We start from the raw sequence: 19,921 nt of genomic DNA, 5'->3' as shown, positions 1-19,921 counted from the left end.
ATCTCCCATTCTAGGTCACCTGTGGGGTCTGTCACAGGCATGTTTTCAATATAATAAATGCACAGGATTTAAATATACAGATATTCCTTATGAGTGCTCACTCTTCATAACCCGTGTACCATTTGACATTGAGTTTAACAGTCATTTTAAAAGGAAACAAACCTTGCTAGACACCCACCCAGAGTAGAACTGCTGCTGAAATGCCAGCGTGCTGGGTTTATTTTTCCACTGAAGCAGAATGGCAAGAACTCGGATAATGTCTGGAGTGAAAGTCTCTGTGGGGTGAGAAAGAGCCGAGCCTGTTGTTCAGGGCTCCCCACTCGGTGAGTCGCCTGTACTCCCCGGGTTCCAGCACGTGTTACTGCCATCTGTGCTGTGGCTCTGCCAGTAACTCTCAAGTACATTACAGGACCTGACATTGTGGTATTGGAAGCAATCATGGACTTCGCTGCTATCTCCTACACACTCCATCATTTGTCCCCTTAGAGCTTCCCTCTCATAAATCTTTATCTTGGAGCCTTTCTGCTGCAGTGGCAAAAAGAGAAGAGAGAATATAAAAAAGGTGCCTGGACCTTTCCTTATACTTGGAAGCTACGCGGACCTGATCCAAAAGCCCATTGATAAAAATGCAAAGGCTTCCCTTGATTTCAATAAGCTTTGGATCAGGGTCTGGAGTCTTGGTAAGGAAACATCTGTCAAAAGAAGAATTTAAATCAAAAGCAGTCTGGCCCAATGGGTAGGACACTGGAATGCGAGGCACAAAACCTGGCTTCTTTTCTCAGGTCTGTGATTGACCTCCTGAGTGATTTTGGAGAAGTCACACTCTGTGCCTCAGTTTCCCCACCTGGAAAATGGAAATGGTGAAACCCTCCTTTGTAAATTATGTTGAGGTCTATGGATATGAAGCACTATGTAAGAGTTAAGTGCTCTGATTAGTATTATTAAGGTGATAAAAGAGGAAAGTAACTGAAGCACGAGCGATGTCTAAATATGACAGATGGGGGAAACAGCCATCAAATACATTTTTTTCCCCCAGCTGAATCTGAGTTTATGAAACTTCCATGAAATGAATTGGAAAAATGGAGATTAATTTTTGCATGCAACATTTTCCACTATCTGAATGTCTGCGAAATTGAAAAGATCCTTTTGCTTAAAAAAAATAAATAAAAAAAATGGCAGTGGTGAACTTTCAACCTGAAATGAAAGCACGTGGTAAGGGTGGTGGATCCCAGGTCACCTAACAAATGAGTGTCAAATTTAGGATTAGAATGCACAAGTCCTGACTGAGCTACGGTTAATCCACTAGATCCTAGGGAAATGCAGAGACCTCACTGAGCCTCACACTTTCTCCATCCGTAAAATGGAAATGCAGCACAAACGTGTTGCAAGGGATAACCTAGGCATGCAAGAATGATTCAGGGTCTAAAAATCAAACCTTGCAATGGGACACTTAAGGTACTCTGCCCTTTTATCTCATCAAAGGTTAAAATTGTCTTGGTCAAGGTAGATATGTAACTATACACAGACAGGAGATATCTGTTACTCAAGGGCTCTTTAATCTAGCAGACAAAGGCTGTAAACTGAAGTCTCCCTGAAGGTGGTGGCAGGACTGAGAATGAAACCCAGGGGTACTGAGCCCCAATCTAGTGCTTTATCCATGAGACCGCGCTGCATTAAAGTCAGACAGGTGCTTAAGTGCTTTGCTCCATAGGGATGAATTTAGGAATGTGCTTAAACGATTTACGGAATCAGGGCCCTAGTTTGGAGTAAAGTGTGTCCCGTAAAATAGTCCATTATAGAATAGCAGGAATCACAGCCTTAAAGATTTCAGGCCTCCGTTCCATCTCTCTCGCAAAGATATATAATCTTTGCTCTAAGGAGAGGAACCCGATTAAATTTTTAGAGCTTTAATTCCTCCAGGGGACTGGACTAGATGATCTTTCGAGGTCCCTTCCAGTCCTATCATTCTATAAGAAACCTTCCTTCAAAAATGTATAACCTCTTTTCTGTGTGCTCCTATTTGCCGTGCGTCTGAGAAGTAAACTCAGGCGCTCGTACAGGAAATGAACTGCTGTTTTATTGACACAGCTCTAGCAGTTGACTTCTGAGAGTGTAAGTGTTTGATTTACCTCTCAGTGAATTTTGTATAGGAAAGCAGTGATACTCCAGACATCTCCTTCACTAGATAAAGTCTACCACTGCTGATATAGATTGATCTTTAACAATCTTTTGTACTGACGATGTTCTATGGATGACATTATTGTTCAGATAAAAATATAGTTTAAAGGTACAAAAAACCCAGCTCTTATCCACTCTGAAAGACCTCATGGAGTATAACACCACAGCTACGAAGTGGGACTTGCTTATAATTGATGACAGAAGTGATGATTTTTATTCAGACTGTTTGAAAGTCTTTGGGCCAGCCAGCGTATCCAGCCCTTTGATTTGTTTATTTTTTCATTATCATCTATTTAACCTCCATGGGGAAAAAGCTCTTTGTTAGGAATTCAGCTCTGACATCTCTTCAGTTAAGGGCGAGAGACCTCCCACCCCACATTTCTGAGTCACTCAAGGCATGGTGAAAAATGAAACAAGACTCAACATTCCCAATATTTCTGAGGGGAGGGAAGGGGGAAGGCCTGGGGGAAAAAACCCTGCAGGGCTCCTTTATGGACCATAAGGGAGCGAAAAAGGGCATAGACCCATTCCCTCTTCCCCCTCAGTTTGCATGTAACCTTTAAAGGGAGACACCTTTACACAAGCCTAAATAGATACACAACTCATAAGTTCAGTGGGCTACACCTCCAGTGAGCAGGGAAAAGGCTGGAGTGCTGTTCATTCATACCCCAGCTTCCTGCACATTATGTGTTTGTCCCAAAAGCTACTATTGCTGTTACCTAATGGAGTTGCTCCTTTAGTTCAAGGGTAGCAGGTCATTCTCTTTGTGGGGAAGGTTCTGAGTTGAGTCCCTGCTGTTACTAGAGAGGGGACAGTATTGATCTATTTAAACAAGCCGTCCCAGACCTAAAATTTTGTTCTGAACTAATGGGCAGTGACAGACCCAGCATTCCTACAAGAGCCCTTCTGCTCAGACTGTGTATAGTGTGGGTGTAGGAGTAGTAGATCCCCATAGTCAGCTGGGATAGTTAAAACAGCACAACTTGTTTGAGTAGAGATCTGAATACGACCCCCTGCTAGGAAGTTATCCTGCTACTCGGTGGAAATTCATCTCCATCCTGTCACCTCTACTTAGGTCCTCTATCTATCACCAAAACAAAGTCCTCTTCCCACCTGATGTTTCTAACATTTGTACAGCGTTCGCATGCGCCCTGTACCCTTAGCACTTGCTTCACTTGGCATAAGTAGCTCTTTGCAGATTTCCTCACATATTAATCCGTCCTGCTCCTGGATCATTTTTATTGCACACCTCTGGACTCCTTCCGGTTTCTTGCTCTGGTCCTGATCCTACCTCATTGACTTCAGTGGAGCTTGGTCACTGAATTCAGTGGTGGCAGGACGGAGCCCCATCTGACTGGGAATCCAGGGACAACAGCTCTGTGGGTTCTGGCGCACTGCACTCGTGTTGTTACTTTCAGTTCTGTTCCAATGAGGTTGAGTCCTACAGCAGAATCTGAGGTCCTGGGAAGTCCCCTTGTTTGGTGTCTTTTACTAGAAGAGACTAGTCCTGCAAACACGCCCGAGCATTACGCTTGCTGCTGTGCATAGTCCCACTGCAGTAAATGCAGAGCAATACTCCTGGTATGAAGGGCTTGATTGTTCCCACGGCTGCACAGGGGCGTAAGGGCTGATATGATTCTCTTAGACTGGAGCTCAGGGGAAAGGACTGCCTTGGCTCTGCCCCCTACCCCATAATGAGCAACAGAACTGGACAGGCCTGAAGGGAGTAAGCTCCATCCCCAGAAGGGTGGTACTAAGTTAACTGAGTTCCTGGTATAAAGGCCTTCACCTTACCTACAGCACGGGAGGAAGAAGGAAAGGTACTTCTCTTTGGGTGGTGCAGCTGTGTACTGTCCCTTACATGGGCTGAACCCAAAGACTCCATCTCGCCCCAGGTCCTCAGTTCTTGGCGAGCCTATCCTTGTGTTTTAAGTCACCTTTTCAATATGCTTAAAAGGGGGCGCTCTAGGGTCTGGTGTAAGTTAGAGTAGCCCCAGAGCTGTAATTTATACCCAATGGGTCATGGGAAACAGAGAATAGCAGGAGCACACTGGGCTTCATAACACCCTCTTCTTGTCTCAGGAATTCTCCCTGATCCCCTCTCTCCAACTTCAGCCCATTCCTAACATGCCCCATGCACTGGGGACCAGGAAGGGAGCAGAGGTAGAACCCCACAGCCATTCAGAACAAATGTCATGAGGGCTGGTTCCAGTCAACCAATGCTCATGTAGTTACCTGGAACCCAGTGGCACCCACACTTCTTTCATTCCTCTAGCTACACAAAACTATTACTCACTGTTGAAGCCTCACAGATGGCCAACAGCCCTGTTCCATTTATTGCTCAGGTGCACTGTAATTGGTTTATACAAGGATCATCCTCACAACTGGCTTCCTTCCAGAAAGCCAGGCCCACATACAGATTTTACTGCACTCTGTAATGTATTAGTCTGAGATCCTGCCTAGTTCTCTGATAGAATTACTACTGTTTGAAATACAGGACAGCTGACTTACTGATGCAATAACACGGCAGGACTTGATGGAATCATTGAGGTTCATCCATTGCTGGAAGTCAGAATATTCACCCTTGTTGAGGAAGTACTGCTGTCCCATGTAATTGGGTTGTTCATACAGCATGAAGCAGCCACTTTCTACCTGGATGGAGTTACAGTGGCTCAACTGGACCTGAAGATCAGGACAGTCACTGGTGTTTTCATAGAAGTGCCCCTGGAAGCTCTTGTCCTCATAGAAGATGATCTAGAGAGAGGGGATAGACCATCAGAACTGTGTTAGAGAGAATTCTGCGTGGGTTGGACCATCATGGTGTTAGCTGGCTGTAGTGCCTTGCTTTGTTTCAGCTCACGTTGATATTGCTCACTATGAAGAAGAGTCATTGGTTTGGTAGATAGCTATAATATTGGACATGACTTCAAGCATGGTCCCTCCATGTCAGTGGAGGCAAGTAGAAAATAGGTGACCAGTGCTTAATTTGTGCCCTGGCTTGCCAGGGCTGAGCCCCAGCACCTCTAGGCTTGGTAGTTCATAGTCTCGGCACTTCTGGACTTGTTTTATCAGTTATGAATGTAAAAAAATTGCTTGAGCTCCAGCAACTAATTGTTGAGCACCAGCACCTCTTTTATTACAATTAAGCACTGTAGGTGACACTCTTGAGAAAGGAACAGACCACATTACTGTGTATTAACAACAATCCTTGGCTGGTTGACTGACAGGATTGGATCAGTGTTGGGTAATTCCAGTGGGAGGTACGAGTGTGTGTGTGTGTGTGTGTGTGTGTGTCTGTCTGTCTTTCCCTTTTTCTCCTGATGGGGCACAGCAAGAAAGTGTGATATAGGTGGGACAGAAGAGTGCCTCCTTAAAAGTCAGGACCAGATCCTCAGCCGCTGTCAATTGGTAGAGTTCTGTTGACTTCAGCAGAGTTACCCTGATTGACACCAGCTGTGGATCTGAAAGATGAGGAATATAGTAACAAGATGGGGTAGGGGGGAGGGAAACAGTCATCAGCTAGCAAAATGGGCTTTAAAAAGTATATGTGTGTGGGGTGGGTGGGGAATGGAAATATAATAAAAAATTACCTTTGCCATCCCGACAAACCACTTGACTGACTTTCTCTTCTGCGGTTACTACACCAGTAGCTTAATGGAGCTTAAATACCCAAGCTGCAAGCCCTTCGTCTGCATATTGCATTGTCATTTGGCTTCGGTCACTGCCTTTCATTGGGAGCTCAGGTACATTCCTACGTGCTTCCATGTTCTGCCTCTTTCTGTTCACCACAGACATGGTTTCTAGTTCTTTGTGCCTTTTGAATAGTCATTGTGTATCTGGAGCTCGGTAATTCTGCTATAGATGGAATTGGTGGATCAGCAAGTGGAGTTAAGAGAGAGAAACAGAGAGGGTTGTGAAAGGGTAAGCATTTAAGACAGAGCAGGAATAGACAAGGGTGAAAAAACCCTCAATGATGGTTACAAGGCAAAGTAGATTAGAACCCATTCCAAGATATATTTTAGAAACACCATAATTCACACATTCAACACATTCGTGCAGTAAGTTGCTGGCTAAGCAAAGCTTATTTGTATGTAGTGACAGTTCATATCTGGGCCTCACAGATTCCAAAGCTCAGGAGAGTTTGGATCAAGGGTTTTGATAATACAGATTTTCAAAATTCTGCCTGAGGTTCATGGCAGATTTCAAAAGGCCCCAAAGCCTGGGGTATTTAAATCTGAGGTTTTGGTTTAGATCCTATGTCTAATGACTTGATTATTAGCAAAATATTCACTATGACATTAAAAAGGCCTGAAATGTGATTGGTATAATTAGGAGGGAACATCTATCTTTCTTAACTTTCCATCATGGTAATACCTATACCTGTTGATAAAAGTGAAGCAGCTGTTATAAATGATCAAGGTTATGGTGAAGAATGCACGAGCTAGTTAAGACAAAACTTTTTCTAGGGAGCCCATATTCTCTTTCTCTCTCTCTCTCTCTCCACATAGAGAGAGAGAGAGATTGAAAACTATTCCCAAGAGAATCAGACAATTCCCAAGCTCCCAGAGCAGGATGCAGATATTTATTTCCAGGCTCATTTGTTTGGCCAGAGAAATAAATTTAATAAATTCTCATGGGAGGGTATGAAAAATTAGGGGGAAATTTTTGTTTTCTAGAATTGCCAGATTCTCTGATTTAAATCCTGACTGTGAGCAGAGGAAAACCAGTGCTGTGTGTGTGATTTTGATTGCTGTTCCTTAAATATGATTTCATGAGATTAGGAAAATGTATCATTCCATTCTTCTATCAGGGAAAACCCACAGATCCGTGAAAATGAGTCTTCCTCTGCTGGCAGCTCCTATGAGGCAGAACCAGACCAGTCAGTCAAAGTAGAGAGGGCATGACCACACCTCTGGAGATTCAACTAATTTGTGATACTTCCAAAGCTACTTCATAAACCTAATTCCTTGAACCATGAGCCAACAGGTTAGTGACCATAGCCAAAAATACACATAAACATCTTCCTACTACAGTAGGGGTGGCCAGCCTATGGCTCCAGAGTCACATGCAGCTCTTCAGAAGTTAATATGCGGCTCCTTGTATAAGCACTGACTCCTACAGGTGCCAACTTTCCAATGTGCCGGGGGGTGTTCACTGCTCAACCCCTGGCTCTTCCACAGGCCCTGCCCCCAGTCCACCCCTTCCCACCCTCTCCCCTCCCGCCTCTCCACCCTGAGCCTCCTGCACACAAGGAGGGAGAAGGAAGCGCTGATTGGCAGGGTTGCTGGTGGATGGGAGGTGCTGGTAGCAGGGGAGTGGTGGAGCTGATGTGGGGATGCTGATGTATTACTGTGGCTCTTTGGCAAAGTACATGGGTAAATTCTGGCTCCTTCTCCAGCTCAGGTTGGCCACTCCTGTACTACAGAGTAACTTCAAATTCCACCCCAGTTACCAGCAGACAGAGATATACTCTGTACCAAAGAGAGAAAGGAGTAGAGATGCAGTACTGTAGTCCTTCCCTCAGAATAGTAATATTTGCACCAGACGGGATGGATCTGCAGACTTTCCTGCTAGAAGAAAGGAAATTTCCAGGTAAGTTGAGATAAATTCCTATTTTTCTTTGCCAGGAAAGCCCACAGATCCAGGACAGTGAGATATCCCATAGCAGTGTGTAACACAGCGAGGAAACAAAGGATGAATAGCCATCTGCAATGGGAAGGAGATAGATTTTCTATTTTAAATGGGTGAGCACAGCTTGAGGAATCATCCTTCCAAAGGCAGGGCCTGATCAGGCCTGCACACTTAATTTGTGAAGGTGTGGACAGATGACCAAGTGGCCACCCGACATCTTTCTTTGTATGTTACCCTTTGGACCAAGAGGCTGCCCTGGTGCTGAACGAATGGACAAGAAAGTTTGAGATGAAGCAAGGCTTCTGGATTGTGAATTTCTGAAACGCACCTTCGACATCTACTCTCTATGGAAATGGCTGCCCTTCGGCATTTGAGAGTCTGGGGCTTTAGACTCATATTAAGGCCTTGTTGGGAGAATTCCAAAATATTCGTGTCACAGGCAGCTTGGAGAGCCGAGTTCCCTAGTGGTTAGAGCGCATGGCTCTCAGCCATCTGCTTGGTTGAGGAGCCTCAGTCTTTAAGGCCAGGGAGGCAGGCCAGTGCTCCTTCCCCTCAGGTAGGGAGGTGGCTAGCTGCTGCCTTTTCACCAGCCAGCCCCAAACTGAGCCTGGCTCTCTTCTTTTCTCCCTGCCCCCGGCTTAGCATTGGCCGCAGGTATAGTGGGGTGGGGCTAACTGGGCCCAAAGGCTCTCTTTAACCCCTGCTGAGTCTGGCATCCTGTGGCCCTTTGAGTAGCTACCCTCTAGCCACTGAGAGAGCTATTCCCAGTTGCCAGGGGATTGGGAGGAGTGCAGTTTGTATAAACATTCCTATATGGGATGTTTTTAACGAGCAATCAACTGACGAGAGGAAGGAGGGAGTGAAAATGGTGACTGAACTGGGCTATAAGGATGCTGCATGGGAACACACTTCCATCCGCTCCTGTAGCTACCTCCGACAGCCCACTAACAGTCATGATGGTGCACATTCAGAACCTGGAATAAAGATCCCTAAGCCTCTCTGAACCTGCATAAATGAGATGGTCTGGTTAAATATATCACTCAAACTTACCAGCTGAGGTCTCCTCACCAGCATTTCCTGTCACTGCTTGGCTTCCCAGCTGGATCTCTGGCACATTGAGAAGGTTCGAGATGCCTCAAGGTCTCTCCTCTGGTCTAGTTCTGGAGTTGTTTGGAACTTTGGCAGTGAGGGGGGCCTGGCCAGTGACCCAGACTTGCTGGGAGGGTAGAAATGAGGGGAAGGGGCCAGGCTAGTTCCCTGGGACCTAATGATTTACTTCTTACCCATGGAATCAAACCCAGTTTGCTGGAAATGTGGACCATTTTATGAGTAACCCTGCTCATAACTGGATTATTATGTAAAGGAGGGTTAAAGGTAGGACCTTTTTTTTGTTCTGTGTCGCACAATGGGGTGCTGGTCCTGTAACTGGGGCTCCTAGGAGCTACAGTCCTACGAATAAATCATAATATTTGGAGGTGGACTTGAATCAAAATATTACACCTGAACAAACCCAAACTCCAATCTGCACTTTGCAGTGCAGAACTGCCCCTGCCTGTGCTGGGCCCAAATCACCCTGGAGATACCCCAGGGACTAAGTTTTTAAGAACATAAGAACATAAGAACGGCTGTACCGGGTCAGACCAAAGGTCCATCTAGCCCAGTATCCTGTCTATGGACAGTGGCCAATGCCAGTGCCCCAGAGGAAGTGAACCTAACAGGCAATGATCAAGTGATCTGTTTCCTGCCATCCATCTCCATCCTCTGACAAACAGAGGCTAGGGACACCATTCCTTACCCATCCTGGCTAATAACCATTCATGGACTTAACCACCATGAATTTATCCAGTTCCCTTTTAAACGCTGTTATAGTCCTAGCCTTCACAACCTCCACACTGTGCGCTGTGTGAAGAAGAACTTCCTTTGATTTGTTTTAAACCTGCTGCTTATTAATTTCCTTTGGTGATCCCTAGTTCTTGTATTATGGGAATAATTTCCTTATCCACTTTTTCCACATCACTCATGATTTTATATACCTCTATCATATCCCCCCTTAGTCTCCTCTTTTCCAAGTTGAAGAGCCCTAGCCTCTTTAATCTCTCCTCATATGGGACCCTCTCCAAACCCCTAATCATTTTAGTTGCCCTTTTCTGAACCTTTTCTACTGCCAGTATATCTTTTTTGAGATGAGGAGACCACATCTGTACACAGTATTCAAGATGTGGGCGTCCCATGGATTTCTATAAGGGGCAATATATATTCAGTCTTGTTCTCTATCCCACTTTTAATGATTCGTACTGCTGTTTGCTTTTTCGACCGCCTCTGCACACTGCGTGGATCCTTCAGAGAACTGATCCACGATGACCCAAGATCTTTGTTCCCTGACTCTTGTAGCTAATTAGCCCTCCATCATATTGTATGTATAGTTGGGTTATTTTTTCCAATGTGCATTACTTTACATTTATCCACATTAAATTTCATTTGCCATTTTGTTGCCCAATCACTTAGTTTTGTGAGATCTTTTTGAAGTTCTTCACAGTCTGCTTTGGTCTTAACTATCTTGAGCAGTTTACTGTCAGTGCAGTATAGTTTCAGTATTAGTATAGTTCCTTTGTTTCTAATGACACTGTTGGTGTTTTGTCTGTAGGTTTTGTTTTTGTTTAAATTGTGGCCTTGGTTGTAAGCTACTGATCATGTCAAACCATGATGAGCATTGCCCTTGTAACCAGTCCCAATTTGGGGTCACTGCTGCAAGACATTGAGTAGCTTCATGAATGGGTGGGTTACAGCACTCAGCCGAGGCTCTAGGGTAGGGAAGATGGGAGGGGTCTAATGCCCAGGTCCCTTGTCATGCCCATATGGAGCCAGAAGGGTTTCCTAGGTTTCAAACTCAGGGGCTGAGGGGTGGAAGGAGGCTAAACGTTCATCAGTGGGGAGATCGAGTTTGGGGAGGGCCCTGGAAAGAAGCAGTCTGCATGTGGCTGTGAGTCCAGCAGGGTCGGCCTTAGGGAAAATGCCAAACTTTCTTTGGCACCCTTCAAGTCTTGCCCCCTGAGCAGCAGGCGGCCACTTAGCAGGCAGAGCAGCAGCCTGTGGAGCCATGGCAGCACTGCAGGAGTCATACTGCTGGGATGATGGAGAGGGGACGCATGGGAGCGCCTGCCTCCTGCCCCACAGCCCCCTTTATCCCCTCTCCCCGCCTCCCGGATAGGCATGGCCCTTCTGCAGCCTCTTGATCACAGCGCCTCTCACAGCACCCTGGGTGATCACCCACCTGTAAGGCTGGCCCTGGAGTCTGGTGAGCCCTGAGAGAAGCAGCGGACTAGAAAACAACTGCTTCTTGGGGCAGGACATGGATGCCTTCCCTGTGTGCAGTTCATCCCCAGACTGTTCAGGGGAATGGGATGTGTGTACGTTTTGTAAGTTACATAAAGATACTATCCTGGCCCCAAGTCACCGATTTCTCATCCAAATGGAAACTACCCTGCAAGGCTCCGTATTTCCACTATATCTTGGCCAAAGGAACAATGATATCAAAGCTTTACCAGTAGTTAACAAAATACCTCACAATTTCACTTCATAATCTGAAAGCCCCCAACTTCTGAAGCCTTATCCCAATGTGTAGCTCTTATGAGAAAGGGGAATAGCACAGCTTGGAGGTCATTCCCACAAAAAGTCTGATCCTCCAACATGGCACTAAGAAGCATAGCTTTCAGAGTGTCAGACTAATGGCACTGTGGCTATGCCTATCCGTTCTGCAATTGCATTGTAATTGGCAGTGTAGATGTACCTGAAAATAAATACACCAAAGAAGTCCCCTGGCACTTCTAGCAGGCCTGGGGCGTAGCTACCTCCCAGAGTTGTGGTTAGTTCATATTTTTAAAACACTTCACACTACAGAAAAGCAAAGCAGGACCTCTGATCTTACAATCAGATCCACGCAGGCCTGTGCAGAACCCCATTGACCTCAGCGAGACTGCAGAGGGGCACAGAGATTTTCCTCAGCTATTTGATAGCAGGGCTAGGGTTTTTATAATATATTTTTATTTTACTGAGAAATGGACAACAGAACGAGGTGTAAGCTCCAACAAGGTTTATTATACTATAGCAATCACATTACAAATGCTGGTAGCCAAGAAGGGAAGTGTAACTGATAAACATGGTATAAATCAATCAGAAATGCGTTGTCGTAGTCCAGCTTGTGTGCCCCAGGACTATAAATCCCAGCACACAAAGGGCAGGACTAGAAAGCCACTTGCAAAAGAATTATGGGCTCAACTCAGCCACCCTTGCTCACCCTGAGCAGTGCCACTGATTTCATGGGCCCGCTCCTGAAATAAGGTACAGGCCATAGTGAGTGCAGGTTCAGAATATGACCCATTGACTTTATGTTACAATATCGAAAAGTCATGCTGGGAAGAGCTGTTCAGCACATTCTAAAGCTGAATGTTCACTTTGCTTCCGACAAGAACTGAAAACCATTTTGCAAAGGGCAGAATCATGCAGCCATTTGTGTGACTTTCACTCGGCAGATCAGATTCCATTTCAGCAATTTGGCTATAGCTGTGTTTTGCCTGTTTGTTTTCTGAGCCTGAATTTGAGTTTAACCCGGGTCACTGATTTCTGTGGAACTACGTGTGTTAGGCTGGTGAGACAGATTGGACCCTATCACTTACGTGCCTGATCCAAAGACTTCCATGGACTTTAATGGGCTTTGGATCGGGGCCTTAAACACTGAAAGACAGTTGGGAACCTAACTTCCATTTGGCTACTTTGAACATCCCACCCCAATGAAGAGAAGCATTTACAACATGGAAACATGTACTTCTTTGGAAACGTACACTGTTGGCCTAAAGGAACCAACTATGGCTCCCCAGTCAGTGACTCCCCAGTAGTCAGGAGGTACTGCCATGCTCGGTATTTGCCTGTCCACAGAAAATCCAGTTTCCTTCAAAAACATGACAGGACTGGAAGTCCTTGGGATGAAATTCGTCACAGAGAGAAGGATAGTCACAGAAGGATTCCGTCATCCTGCCTCCCACGTCATTCCTTTCATAGACTTGTATCCTTCTGGGAAGACAAACACAAACACAGGTTTATAGCACTGAAGCAGCAGCTCTACAGTATATGATCCTAGGTTGCTTGCTGCTTTATTGACATTAATGATACAGAAATGAATGATGACTTGTGTTCAATTAGCAGAAAAACGGCCTGATTTACCACGGCTCCGCCAGTTTTACACAACTCCAATGATTTCAGTCATGTTCCAGTGGTGGAAGGATAATGTAAGCAGTGGGGAATCAAGCCTAGGGTGTGTAAATTATATGCAGATTTAGCAAGTGAAGGATGAAAGCAAGTGGTAAGTGACAGCTGGACTGCCATATGGATCATATGCATCAGCATTGCCAGCTTTACTGTTCTCCAGTGAATAGGGCACTAGAGTGGTGTTCAGGAGAGCTGGGTTCTGTTCTTGACTCTGCCACTAACCTGCAAGGTGGTCATGGGCAAGTTGCCTCATCACTGTGTACCTCAGTTTCCCCTCCCACACGTTGTTTCTTTAGATTGTAAGCTCCACTTCAGGCCTGACTCTCACTATGTATTTGTACAGGGTCTAGCTGCATAGTGGGACCCTGACCAGTTAGGGCATTATATATCAAAATATTTTATATTGAGGACATCTGTTTTTCAGAGTTTATTAATTTCATTTTGGGGTGTTTATTTTTAGCAATTTTTTAGTTTTATCTGATTGTCCAAAAAGGCCTTTCTCTTTGTATCCACTGTAATGAGGAATGTATGTTATATCTATTGTTCATTACAGTAATGAATAATCTCTTTGTAATGTTCCCTAGCGAGCTGGAACGTAGTACTTTTCTGAACAGCACTACATTAAAGCGCACTGGGGACCCTTTAGTGCACACCAGCAGGGTCTACATGATCCAATTAATGTGCAACACGCTGGTGCGCTATAGAAATTACACCCCCCCAGAGTCCACATTACTGCTCCATGGAGGCAAGCCCTTAGATACAAGTAAACCTTTCTGGAGTTTTTCCAGTGTTTACTGAATAAACATCTATTTCATTTTTTTATTGTGAGTGTTTTATCAGCGTTTATTGGTTAAAACCGAAAATCAGAAGCCCTAATTATATTCTTGCCTCAGCACTCGGATGTCTATAAACAGATGGGTGTTAATTTATCAACTAGTAATTCTGCTTTTCATAAGGAATAGTGAATACCTATTCTCTCAAAAATACCCAGAATCGCGTTCTCACCTAACAACCTCCTCCTTATATATCTGAAAGAAAAATATATATTCATGAGCTCTCTAGGAGAAAACCCAACACCTCGAAATAAGAATATACCCTGATATTTTAAATATTTCACCTTCATTTTTCCCTCTTCCCTACCACTCTTAGTTTCTTTCTACCCTGCTAATAATGTTTAGTTTAACTCTGTAACTGTGCAAAGCATTTTGGGACACAATTTGTATGAAAGATGTTGTACAAAATCAAAGCCTGATCATACTCCCATTGAAATCAATGGTAAAAATTCTGAAGATCTTCAGTGATTGAAGGATCAGACCCCGAGTTAGTATTTTAGGCCTGGATTCTGCAAACAGTAAGGCCTAAGCTACACATACAGACCTCCCAAGCATCCCGCATTTTGCAGGAGTGTTCTGCTTTGATCCCTCTCCAACCTCCTGTCCCAGTTGAAGTGAACATTTCCTGCATTTTGGGACAGATGCAGGGTTAGTTGGCCCGGACGCTCCTCTGTGTCCGTCTACAGAGGGGTATATGGGCCAAACCTGAGTGGCAGTGCATCATGCTTTAGTCTCTCGAGAAGTTGGGAAGTATGCAGGCAGGCTCCTGTACCAGTATAACTATGGCAGGTTAGCGGGGTAATTTTTTTTACCAATGTAGTTTTACCGGTGCAACCACGAGTGTAGACAGCGATGCTGGTACAAAGGTGCTTTATATCAGTTCAGCCTATTCCCCTTTTTGTGGCTTCAAGCACTTTTATACCAGTATACCTGGAGGAGCTGTGTAGGTTGTACTGCTTTAACTGTATCCTTGTACAACTTTTGCGCACAGACAATGCCTTACTCACATCAGTAACTTTCACCTTGGCATTTGCAGAACTAGAGCTTCAGGTTCCAACTGAGCACACTTGCTCCAGTCCAGCAAAGCATTTAAGCATGTGTTTAGGCATTAAAACATCTTTACAAATCTATTTGGGCTTCTGATTCCCATCCCCCCCTCTTTGGCTGTCCCTTTATCCTGATTGTAAATTCTTTGTGGCAAGGACTGTCTCTTACAGCAGCAAGCACAACAGATCCCTCAACTTATTTGATGATTCTAGTGCTACTCTAATATAAATAATAATAATCATCGCCCATAGAAGTGACAGTGAACTTACTGGTGTGATTATGCAACAGGACTTGACGGAGTCATTGAACCCCATCCATTGCTGGTAATTTGGATATTCCCCCTTTTTCAGGAAGTACTGATGTCCTATGTAATGGGGGCGCTCGTAGATCATCCAGCAGCCACTTTCCACCTGGATTGAGTTGCAGCGGTTAAGGTGAGTGTGCATATCTGGCTGGTCGGCAGTGACCACATATGAGTGGCCCTGGAAGTCTCTCTCCTCGTAGAATATGATCTGTGTTGAAATAACAAAGCAAGTGTAATAACACTGTAAAGCATTTGTTTAAAAAATTGTTTTTGATCTTCTGGCTCCCATAAGTTGTGATCCAAAACCCATCGAAATCAAAGGAAAGGCTTCCATTGTCCTCAGTTGGCTTTGGATCAGGCCTAGAAAACATCCAGGATTAATACTGAAGCACTGAGATATGTTTTCTTATCAGGGCACAGCCAGTAAGTGTGATTGGTTCAGCAGATGATGAGCATAGCAGATGTCTTCAAATCTGACCCTAAGGATTCAAATGAGCTGAAGTTCTCCAGCGCTTCGAGTTGGCTGGGTGGAGATTGTGTGCTACACCTCTCAGAGTCCAAGAAGAGAAGGAGCATGAGCCACTTTTGCACTCCTGGGGTTTTTGGCTGGTTGGCATTCTGAAACAGTGTAACTTAGGCAGGTGAGGAACCGCTTTAAGCTAGTGAACAGGAGTGGCTAACGGGAGATTGATGAGAGAGTTCTCCAGGTGAAGGAGGAGCGATTATGTGATCCTTGGGGTAAGTTTGTTGTCTGTAGTGTCTGTGTTTGTGGTGTGTTTGCTGCTTGACTGAAACATATCAGGTGCTCTGTTTGTTTGGGGGACCATGTGGTGAGCTTTGATCCCTAAGCCCTTTAGCACCCATCAACCCTTAACCAGGGGACAGGGCTACTCAGGAAGACCAGGGCTTTAAAAAGCCCGCTCCTAAGCGACCAGAGGAGCTAGCGACCAGGAGCGGCTAATGGCAGTTTTGTGAGCTGGAGTGTGAGGGTGGGCTAGATACATTTAACGTCCTTTAAACTTAAAGCCAAAAGCACCTCCCGATAAAAACAAAACATCAACAGAGGATGGAGCTGCAGGAGTAAAAAGAGAATGCAGGCAGAAGTCCAGCAACAGAGTAGGGGCTATCCAGTTTATTGCACTCAGTGCAGCATGTATGATTAGCTGGCCTATGGGCAGGTGGCATATGTGTGCATTTGGTGCAAGGAACTCCTGGCCCACAGAGATCGTGTACAGGCTCTGGAGACCAGAGTGGCTGAGCTGGAGGAGCTGAGGGAGACAGAGAGGTACATAGAAGAGATTTTCTGGGACACAGTAGAATGATCCCACCTTTGGTCTGACAGCCTCTGTGCTGTTGAGGATGAAAGTTTCAGGGAAGGAAAATATCCAACTGGAATAGAGGGAAATGATCCCATAGTTGGGACACTCCTTCCAGATGATGTTGTGGTATCCTCTCGCTAATACTTCAGTCATTTGAATAGCCTTATGCTGGTAGCAGCAACTTCCAAGTAGGAGTTAAACGTAGTTTTTTTGTGACATTGGTTGATACGTAAAATAAATAAAATAAGGAGAATATTTAGACACATTCCCATTTTGCAGTGTGCAAACTACAGCACCTTATAATAACATGACTCCAAAGAATGGTGTGTGTGATTGCGAAATATAACTCTCTTTAAAAAGTCAGAAGATAAAACACCAACTGCACGGAAAAAATATAAAATAAAGATTCTGTATATATCAAATATCTTTGTATTTGACCGTTATTAAGCACATAAGATTTTAATATTTCCTTTTTAATCTAGTTATCGCACACTTCTGTGTATGTTTTCATTTCTTTCTGTTAATCTATTACTAGGCTGACATACTCTGTATAGGTACACACACACACAGAATAACATAATAGTATACTGTATTTTGACACAGTAGTCACTATTTTTTTCTTACCTTTGCCATGTTAGCCAGAGCTTAGCTGCGAGATCACAATACTCTGGAAGGTTCAACAGTCCTTTATATAGACAACACAGTGCTGGCTCCACATGAATTGGACAAAAGGGAATTTTTTGTCCAGTAAAGAGAATTCCTCATTCTTTTTTCCCTCATCATCAACATTATTCGTTGTAAAGAAGTGTTATGGCCTTTTGGTTACTGGGTGCCAAGTGTATTGTTACTGTAAATGACAAAGGGATCAGGTTAAGGTGTATGTCAGTCAATATTGCCATTATTTCGGTGATGGGAACATGTGCAAGAGAAAATGCTGGTAAACTGCTGCTGCAGGATTGTTTCATAACCTTTATTCTCAATCTCTTGTTGTTCCCTGAGACAAAGACTTTTTAAAATTTCCATGGGCCCTCTGACATTGAAAAGCAGCCCTGGTATTATGCTAATAAAATGCCCATTGACTTCAATAGGATTTGGATATTGGGGAAAAAATGTTTTTCCTTAGATTTTGTGGGCTGTATTGTATTTATGATGGTAAATTATTCACACTTAGAAAAAACTCTATGTAGTAATGGATGCTTAAATCAACTGGATATTCACAACTGAGAGTGAAAATTTAAACACTTGAAGTTCCACAGGCAGGGGGATTGTAGAAGTTCAAGAATAAATACTACTCACCTAGAACAGCAAAGAGACTTTATCTGCCACTGGATAGAAAATAGTCCCATTTATTCTGACCTTTTAAGAGTTCATATATATTACCACAGAAATGTAGCACTTTATATATAATTTTCTGTGCACAGAAAAAATTGGTCCCATTTGAGCACAGAATTTCCTGGTAGGTTTTCACTGTGCATGTTTGTGTTTCATAAGAACGTAAGAATGGCCATATAGGTCAGACCAAAGGTCCGTCTAGCCCAGTATCCTGTCTTCCGACAGTGGCCAATGCCAGGTGCCCCAGAGGGAATGAACAGAACAGGGAACATCAACTGACCCATCCCCTGTTGCCCATTCCCAGCTTCTGGCAAACAGACTGGGGACACCATCCCTAAACTGGCTTGGTTGGGATTGGTCACATGGTTTGATTCTGGTTGTTTGATTGGCATCATACACCATTATTATTACTCCTTTTCCATCTTTGTAAAGTGGTGGCAGGGTGATCAGCAGAAACCACTTTGGCAGTTTCTCAGCAGGACAGGCTGGAGTTAAGGTGTTCCGTGAGCGAGTTTAAAAAATCCCATCTTGCACTGGGATCCACTGGCAAGGACACTGGTTCCCATTCCATGTCCCCCTGAAGTTAATGAAACTCAGGGGGCTGTGTCACCAAGTCTGTGTTCTGTGCTTTTCCATTCAGACTAGTGATTATACCTGCTAGCGTGAATATAACTGTACTGATACCAAGTTCTTGAGAACCCATAAGCTACCAGGTGTATTTGGTTACTTGCTCTTTGAAAGGGAAGTACGGGCAGCTCAGGGCCAAAGCTGCCCTATTATTCCAGGCTGTCTCACTGACCCTGTGGCACATAGGGTAATTTCCTTTAATATCCTGGACACACCGGACTGAATTAAGGTTAAGTATTTTACATATTATTGTGGGGTCGTATGTAATGCTTTGAGGCAGGAGAAGTGACTAATGTAAACCCTGGGAAGTGTTATGTGCTTCAAAGCCTATTTCAAACAATGTGTCGGACAACCCAAGTTAAGTGAAGTTCTTAAGAAATCCCTGGGGAGAGGTGAATACAAATTACCTTCTCTGGCTATGCAAAGACACAGCCTTTTGAAGCTTCGCCCGAAGGAAGGGAACATTGTCTGGCTGCGTACCTATCCAAGCTGTATAAAGGAGTGACTCACAGATGCCTGGGGGGGTATTTGTTCTGAGCTAACAGCTGTTCTGAACTTGTGACCACAGAGAAACCCCTTGGTGGGGTTTGAAGGATGGATTGCCTGCCAGAGCCCTTTTTGGAAATGGGGTGATCACTTATTGGCATAAGTGTAGGTTCTTTTCTCTGTAAGGCTTTCAGCTTAAGAACAGATGTGCTTGCTCAGAAAGGGCTGTGTGGCAGTGCATATCTATGGGCAGTTATGGTTGCTGAGGCAGTCTGACTTGCTGGGGAACTCACAGCGTAGGCAAAGAACTGTGCAGCCTGGAAAAACTTCTATCAGAAGGGAGAGAGACACCCGTGTCTACTCAAGAGAGGGGATGGTTGAAGAGCTGGGAGCCTAGACTGGCTGCCCTTGCTGGACCAGAAGGGAGAAATACAGGTGCAATTGCACTAAGCTGCAACAAACCCTTTTTTCCCTCCCTTTCCCTCCACTCAGACCATCAGCCTTCAATTGGGCCTACACATATTCTCATCACTTATGGTACAAGAGCATTCTCATTCACAGCTGCTGCTACATGGGATGCTCCTTTTGCATCTTTCCACCTCACGTACTTGCTCTCTCATTTCAAATCCCACCTAAAACCGACGTGTTCTCATTTGCCAATGCCTTGTCATTGCTTTCTCCTTGTGCTACCTTCTTTTGAACTCTACATTCACAGAAAACTACAGACCAGTTAGTTTAAATTCTGTGCCAGGGAAGATAATGGAGCAAGTAATTAAAGAAATCATCTGCAAACACTTGGAAGGTGGTAAGGTGATAGGGAATAGCCAGCATGGATTTGTAAAGAACAAATCGTCTCAAACCAATCTGATAGCTTTCTTTGATAGGATAACGAGCCTTGTGGA

At 44.4% G+C, this 19,921-nt stretch overlaps 1 protein-coding gene and 1 pseudogene across 1 annotated transcript; both read right to left on the bottom strand.

The window, feature by feature from the left end:
* Positions 1–217: 217 nt before the first annotated feature.
* Positions 218–17,207, bottom strand: LOC116816092 (gamma-crystallin C-like). The gene is made up of 5 exons (XM_032765067.1): positions 17,199–17,207; positions 15,210–15,463; positions 12,765–12,876; positions 4,773–4,830; positions 218–354 (listed from the first exon to the last, which is right to left on the bottom strand). The coding sequence occupies exons 1-5, from the start codon at positions 17,205–17,207 to the stop codon at positions 218–220; spliced, it is 570 nt and encodes a 189-aa protein (XP_032620958.1).
* A 2,205-nt stretch (positions 17,208–19,412) lies between these two features.
* The window catches only part of LOC116816091 (gamma-crystallin B pseudogene), a 7,581-nt pseudogene continuing 7,072 nt past the window's right edge, over positions 19,413–19,921 (bottom strand).

The sequence above is a fragment of the Chelonoidis abingdonii genome, chromosome 10 (assembly GCF_003597395.2).
Source record: "Chelonoidis abingdonii isolate Lonesome George chromosome 10, CheloAbing_2.0, whole genome shotgun sequence".
Lineage (NCBI taxonomy): Eukaryota > Metazoa > Chordata > Testudines > Testudinidae > Chelonoidis > Chelonoidis abingdonii.
The sequence above is the reverse complement of the archived record's forward strand: the minus strand, read 5'-3'. Positions and strand labels throughout refer to the sequence as shown.